The 7,811-nt window shown below is 49.1% G+C and overlaps 1 protein-coding gene across 1 annotated transcript in view; it reads right to left on the reverse strand.

Moving 5' to 3' along the window:
• Positions 1-6,546, reverse strand: part of Edaradd (EDAR associated via death domain) — a 36,643-nt gene extending 30,097 nt beyond the window's left edge. Inside the window, exon 1 of the mRNA XM_055603922.1 lies at positions 6,040-6,546. Coding sequence (XP_055459897.1) covers positions 6,040-6,070 — 31 coding nt within the window. The 5' untranslated portion in view covers positions 6,071-6,546. The remainder of the gene's footprint in view (positions 1-6,039) is intronic.
• Between the last annotated feature and the right edge of the window lie 1,265 nt (positions 6,547-7,811).

Raw genomic sequence — 7,811 nt, forward strand, 5'->3', positions numbered from 1 at the left:
TAGAATACTTGCCTTGCATCCGCAAAGCACTATATAAACCCAGTATAGTGTTGCATGTCTCTAATCACAGCACTCCAGAGGTGAAAGCAGGAAGAGGAGGAGTTCAAGATTATCCAACATAGCTAGCTAGGGGGCAACCTGGGCTACACGAGGTACTGTCCCTCGTGTAGGGACATGTTCAGAGAGCTCTGGTCAGCTAAGCATATGGACACCGGACATTGGCACTTAGGAAGGCCTGGGAAGCTTCATGCCCCTTCTTTCCCACACCTCACTGTGAGCATCTGTCTCTTTATCTGCATCCTTTGTAGAATCCTTCATGGGCTGAAGGGGATGGAGAGCTCCGTGAGAGAGTGATAAGTTCCATGCTCAGCACCACAAAAGCAAGCTAGTAAAGGTTAGGAAATGTATTTTTCCCAAGCCGACTGGTCAAGTTTCATGGAATTCTCAGAAGCACAGGCTCACTAATATGGGCGTGCAATCTTAAGGGAGGTGGCAGTCTTGGGGATGAGCCCTCAACCTGTGAGATCTTCCATTGCCTCCTTGGAGTATCAGGATTAAGGTGGATGAGAGGAGCCCCTGCTGGCGCCCACTGAAGGGCTGCTTACCTTGAAAGGGACCCTATACTCTTCATGGTCACAGAAGCAACTTGTGTGGCAGGACCTCAGCTAAGCCTTGCAGCCATCCTGAAAAGGTCTGAGGGCCCTCCTCTCCACACTGTGTGCTCAAACTCGCAGACACACAGAAAAGGCAGGCTTTGACCCGGAGACCTCAAGGCTGGCTGGTTTTTCTAGAACTGGCTCAGGCCGAGTTCACCAGACAGACTCAGCTGAGGATGTCATGTCCAGACTTGTCTTATTTATTTTCAATCAAGCTTTGCATCTTTTGAAATTTCATTTATTTAGTGTGTGCCCGCGCATATGTCATAGCACACCCATGAAGGTCAGGGGACAACTTTGTGCAGTTGGGTCTCCCCTTCCATCTTTATGTGGGTTCGGGGGTTCAAGCTCAGGTCACCAGGTTTGTGCAGCAAGCTCCTTGACCCCCTGAGCCATCTCATTGGCCCCATATCTTTTTTTATAAAAACGTCTTCATATTGGAGAGCAATCCACTCGCATGACCTCGGCTTAACTAGACTACCCTAGTAAAATCTGTTTTCAAAAAAGGTGACATTCTGAGGTAACTGGGTGTTGACTTCGGCATATCATTTGCTGAGCTGATGGGGGTTAGAACTCCAGCACGTCTTTTCAAGCATGACAGTTCCAATCCTTCCCAGGTGTGGAGTACTCACTCTCTCCAAAGCCACGTCCACTCTAAATCCAGAATCTCATCTACTCATCCTCAACTCAGGGACCCAACCTTCTCATCTCCAGAGCCAGCTTGAAGGGGCATCGCTCAGTGAAAATAAAGAGGGAAATGTGCCCGTCTCCCAGTTCCCCAGGCAGGAGTGGGGCCCTTTGTGCATTCTAGCGCCAAATTGAGGGCGACTCCTTGAACCTGGAATTTCAGAGGTAAGTTTTTTTTTTATTTGTTTTCTTTTTTTTACCTCCTCCCCAAAAGCTCTCTCTCACCCACAGCTGTTTTCATTCCTGCTTGTGAAGATTTAGGATCAGGCACTCTCAAAGGCACAGGAAGGTGCAGACAGCTCCTTTCTGGCCTGTCACATGGCTGAACTAGTTGGGGAAGGGGCTGATTTTGGAAGTAGTTCACCCTGGATTTGGGCAGGACTCATGTATAGGGAGAGAGGGAGGGAGGGCAGAGGACAGGTGAGACACACCTCCAAAGGGACAGTCCTAGGCTGATGGCCAGGACTAGAACCAGCGCTTCTCCAGAACACCCAGGTTATGCAGGGAAAATAGGACCTTGAACAAAGAAAAAGCCACATGACTGTACTCTGCCACCATGATGCTTAGGTAACAAGGTATCCCGTCTCTTCACTTAGGCCTTCCTTGTCTGCCTTAATAGCCACATAAACATGAACAGCCAGATTTTAGTCATGTTTGACAGCCAATGGCAGATCAGTGACGGAGGTTGAGAACGACAGCTACCCCTCACCATCATCATCACCATCTCTCCCTGGGATGGCAAGCATCTTGTGAAGCTCCTTAGTATGCAAATTGTTTGTAAAAAATTAACCTCATAGGGACTGGAGAGATGGCTCAGTGGTTAAGAGCACCAGCTCCTTTTCCAAAGAACTGGGGTTCTATTCCCAGCACTCACATGGCAGCTCACAACCATCTGTAACTCCAGTTCCAGAGACTCCAATGCCCTCTTCTGCCTTCCAAGTGCCCCAAGCACACAAGCGGTGCCCACAAACGGGGGCAAGACATCTATCCACATACGCATAAAGGAAAACAATTTTTAAAATGAACTCCATGACCTGGGGAAATGGCTCAGGGCTTACGAGTACTCATTGCTTTTGCAGAGGACCCAGATTCAGTTCTCAGCAGCCAGGTGGTGGATAACAATTATCCATAACTCTAGTTCCAGGGGAGCTGACACTTCCATCTGATTTCCACAGGTACCAGGCATATACATATATCCAGGGAAAGCATTCATACATATAGAATAAAATCAATAAATCTTAAAAAGATAGTTAACTTCACAATACAGCATAATGCTATATTTCTCTCTGTGTGTGTCCATGTGTGTGGACAGAAAGAGAGAGACAGACAGACAATGAATTGAACCTAGGGCCATATTTGTCAAGCAAGCGCACCCTACCACACTGAGCTACACACCTTAATTATGTGTGTGAGGGAACAGGTCATTTTTCTCTTTTCACTTTGCAAGTTTCACTCTGCTGATGTGTTTTGCTTGATGATTAAGTTCCTCAGGAACAAATATAGAAAGGACATCCCCCCTCCCCCACGCATTCACAGTTCAAAGCAATTTTATTAAATTCTGTATCATCATTCATCCATTCATTTCTCCACTCACTGGAGTGAAATGTGTCTATGCAGGGCTTTGTGTGTGCTGAGGACTGTGGCGGGAGTTAGGGAGGGGCTACAGGCAAGACAGATTTGGGTTCTAGCTGGAGTGTATTCTCCAGTGGAGAGAGTAGTGCTGGCCAAACAGAACCTTGAAACATGAAAAGAAAAGTCCGAGGAGAGCTGAGAGGGTGCTCTCAGGCTGAGTTATCTTTGAAGTCTGGAGAAATAGGAGGTAATGGGCAGGGAAGGGTACAGGGAACTTTCCAGGTAGTAGAAACAATATTCCCAGGGGCCAGAGGCTGGGAGGCACATACTGTAGAGCCTTTCAAAGGAAAGAAAGAATCCGGTGTGGCTGTCATGCCAACAGCAAGTGACCAAAGGTGTTGAAAGAGTAAGGATGTATCAGGATGGGTGGCCCTTCTAGGGCCTGAGAATTTGCTCAGAAGTGAGTCTAAGCAGGAGGGTGACAGAATTTGACTCAGGAAGAATTCACTCTGACTACCTTTTGGGGGACCACTGACAGGAAGCACGCATCAGTGTGGAAACCCCAGTTGGGAGGTGGGTGAAAAAACCCTGAGAAATGGAGTGGTCTGAGGTGGAGAGGTGAACTTTTCAGTCAGCCAGCTGTGCACCTGCACTGGCCCTTCAGAAATGGAAGGGCCATGTGGGTCGTCTGGATGGAAGTGCACATGTGTCAAGACAGGTATTGCCCGGAGGAACCTCTTTGACTGACAGATTCCCAGAATGGGAAAGGATATTCGTAGCATCCCCCAGGCCTGAATATGTTCTTCACCGCTCCCTGCCAAAGGGATCCCTGAAGGAGGCTTCCTTCCTCTTTGTGGGGAGCCCCAGTCCGCCTCTCCTTGAAGACCTCACCTGGAAGTTTAGGTTCTACCTCATGAAGTGAGAGACAGATCGTCTACAGGACTCCCTCTCCTCACACCATTCCACACGCAAAGTGATTTGGTTTGCTGGTTCCTTTACTGCAAGCTGTGGGCATTGTTCTAGATGGGCCAAGCTACTTAAGACCGTAGCTGAAATTCTAGTCCTAAAACGCTGTAACTGTCTTCCAAGATCATACAACTACCCCCACATCCACATGGCTTTGTGTGCATGGGTTTATGTACACGTTCACGTGGGTACACGCACATGTGTGCAGGTGCTCATGCAGGTATGTGTGCACAGATTAGAAGGCACCTTTAGGTGTCTTCCTCAATTACTCTGTGTGTGTGTGTGTTAGTGTTGTGTAAGCATCTGTGTATGCATGAAGTCCAGAGGAGGATGTCAAGTACCCTGCTTTATCATTCTTTACCTGCTTGAGACAGGGACGCTCACTGAAGCCGGAGCTAAGCTTGTGGCCAGAGAGCCCCAGAGAGCTTCCCATCTCTGCCCCATGGGTGCCATGACTGAGTTTTTATGTGGGTGCTGAGAATTTATACTCAGAGCTCATGCTTGAACAGCAAGCTCTCCTTACCCACAGAGCCATTCCCCTAACCTTTCTCCACAGTATTCTTTGAGACAGAGGCTTTCCCTGAACCTGGAACACATCCGTTTGCCTTGGTTGGCTGGCCAACGAGCTCCCGGCACTGGGGTTCCAGATGGGTGCCACCATATCTGGCTCTTAATACGGGTTCCAGGGATCAGAAGGCAAACCTCCATGCTTGCTTGCTTGGCAGGAGCTTCGCTGTCTGAATCATCTCTTCAGCCCGCCCTGCAGCTTTTTATACTGATGTCACTACTGAACTGGTTTCTATCCCCCTCCCCCCCCACCTTATCTGATGCCAGTGATGTTGGCAGCTCAGGTAAATGTTACCTCATCCACTGAATTCCCTTTCTCCACCTTTAAAATCTCCCACCAGTATCATTTGATACGTCTAGGACCATTACGACTAAAATCATCCCTAACACCTCTTGGCATCTTACTAATTTGGGTCTCAGCACAAGCGTGGGGAGGGGCAGAGTTAGTAGCAGGACCTGGATGAGAGAATTGTTCCCATCTGTTCTTGCAAACAGTGAGAGGGAAGGCCAAATCATTTCAATTGATAGCCTGTGGACCCTGGCACATTTGAATAATTTAGTTCTTTCTTTGATGTCACTGGTAAACAGCCCCCTCTCCAGCACTTCAAGATGTCAACATGGCCTTTCCAAGCTTAACCTTCTGGCCACTGTCAGACACATGCTATCTCCTCAGTCAGGTCCGGGCTGAACAGTTGAACTCTGTCCCTGATCCAGCTCAAGAAACGAAATATGAAACACAGGCAATCTCATCTATCCCAGCAGCCGGGTCTGGTTCAGTGTGGTTCTCACCAGAGCTTTCAACCGCACCAAAAACCGGAAAAAAAAACAAAAAACCCTAGCATACGCCGAGGGGACACATCATCCATCCGTCATGCGTGTCCCACAAACACCGAGGAGGCTTGTAGCTAGGTTACAAGAGGACAGAGGGAGGGAATCCCTGGAAGATGAGGTTTAAAGAGATTTTACTTAAATGCAGAGATAAGCGATAGAAAAATTCTAGATGCCAACCTCAGGTTATCAAAGCACAACGTTTTTAATGCACTAAAGGCCTCCACAGGTGGGGTTTGTGCAGGTAAGCGCGGCCTCGCAGCTCTGTGGACAGTAGAATAGTTTATAAAAGAGTCGTTAAGACTCATACAGAAGCAACACCATCTCAGCAAAGTGAAGCCAGGTGGGAGAAGGGGAACATGACGTGTGAGTGGAGGGCAAGGGAGAGCCTGGGATGGGGCGCACGATCCTCCCTCCTATGTTCTTTTCTGCCAAAGGTTTGCCGACTTGTTTCAACCTGGCACCCGCGTGGCCCGGAACAAAAGCGCTCGGCCGGGCCTGCGCGTGGGAAGAAGGGCCACGCAGCACCTCGCAGGGTGCAAGAGGCCAGCAGTCAGCAGCTGCTCACAGAAAGGGACGCACCGGGATAGGATTGGGAGAGGCAGGATTCGTGCCACAGCTGTCCCCATCCAGCCCGGCTCACATCTGGCGCGAGCCCTGGCGTCCTAAAGCGCTCTCAGGGTAGGGGTGACTGAGGTTCAATCTCAGGAACCCAGCTGGTGGGTCACACTCCAAGGGAGGGCGCGGCACCGTGTCACTTTACCTGAGCGCAGAGGGTCATCCGGAGACGCCATGAGAGGAGGAGACCGCGAGAGGACAGCAGGGATGGGCAGCGTCTGGTACCCCAGAGAACAGCAGGATTGCCGGAGACCCAACCTCCTGCCGTGGCAATGCGCGACTCTCCGGCTCTGCGCTCTGCCCCGCTGCTCCTCCTCCTCCTCCTTTTCTCCTCCTCTTGATCTCTCTGCCACTTCTTCCCCGTGCTCACTTCCTGCAATTAGCAAAGCCCCTTCCCGGCGTGAGCGTCTCTCCAAAAGTAAGGAGAGGATTCCGTAAGTTGCGGTTGCACATGAGAGGACCTGCCAGGGGGGCCCCCCCAGAACACGTGTCCTGCCAGTACCTAGGACCTAGTACGCAGGTCCCACCACGGGGGTCCCACGCGATCGCAGCTGGGAGGGCCTTTCAGCCAGCTTTGTACCGGCTGCCGCACGCGGGTGGCTTTCCTGATCCCTAATCTCTCCCTCAGCTGGGACACCAAAGCGCTCCCAGCGTGCTCCTTGCACAGGCCCGGGCTGAGACGCCTGCCGGCGATCTGATGTTTGAACAGTTTCCTAATCTTCAGGCAGCCTGAACGGCTGCATGACCGCACACGCTAGCACTTTCTATTTTGATGTTTCTTTGGCATTAGTTACTGCCTGACCTCCTGGCTGAGCACTGCACAAAGGAGCAGGAAGAAAAGCCAGTCACAAGGTCTCTTGCACACTCCTCCAGAAATGCGGGGGAGGGGGGAAATACAGTGGAGGGTTCTGTCAGAAATGCAGAACCCGTTGGTCCATAAACGAATTAAGGTTTAGTTTAAATGGGATTTTATGCTAATTAAGCGATCAGATAATAAGTGCGTTTAAAATGGATATTTTTATTTTATTTGAAAACTTTTAAAAATATTTCTATTATTTTAAAATCATATGTGGGGTGGGTTATGGACACATGAATGCAGTGCCTACAGAGTCCAGAATAGGGCGTTGGGTTCCCTAGAGCTGGAGTTGTGGGTGTTTGTGGCCATGCTAGGAACTGAACTTGGGTCCTTTGCAAAAGCAGTAGCACTCTGAATGCTAAGCCACGTTTCCAGCTCTAATGGCTGAATTTTCATTCACTGTATGCCATATACAAAAGGTCACAGACAACTTAACTTTAATAGGTATCTCTGAAAGGTCTCACATAATCTGTATCTGACCTTGGACATAAGCATAGAACTATAAAAAGGGCGTTTAAAGGAGATGGCAGCCAGGGATGTCGGCCAGAGACGGAGCCCCTGGCATGCATGGGCTCCAGCCTGATAGCATTTGCCAGTAATCCCAGCAACACAAGAGACTGAGGCAGGAGAATGAGACCAGCCTGAAATTTATGGTGTGATAAATTTTATAAGAAAGAAAGAAAGAAAGAAAGAAAGAAAGAAAGAAAGAAAGAAAGAAAAGAAAAGAAAGAAAAGACAGTATTTACTTAACAATTTTACTAACAAATTACCCAATCCAGACTGAAAACTCAAAATTGTCAGGGAAACAGCAAATGCCTACCTACCTTCGTGGTGACTCCCAGGTTGCTCTGTGGTCCTGAGGCTCATGGCCCTCTTGGGTTTCATTTTTATTCCTCATGATGCCATGGAAAAAGCAGGTTTCAGGGAGGGGGACACAATGGCTCATGTGTAGAAAGAGAAATTATTTTAGAAAGGCTATTTTCTCAGGGAGCCTATTTTGAGGTTTGGTCTGTGGTTCCTGCTGTACTCCACATTGAAATGGGATGCATTTCTGAGGTTTG

This window comes from Psammomys obesus, unplaced genomic scaffold (assembly GCF_907164565.1).
Source record: "Psammomys obesus unplaced genomic scaffold, mPsaObe1.curated_primary_1811, whole genome shotgun sequence".
NCBI classification, from domain to species: domain Eukaryota; kingdom Metazoa; phylum Chordata; class Mammalia; order Rodentia; family Muridae; genus Psammomys; species Psammomys obesus.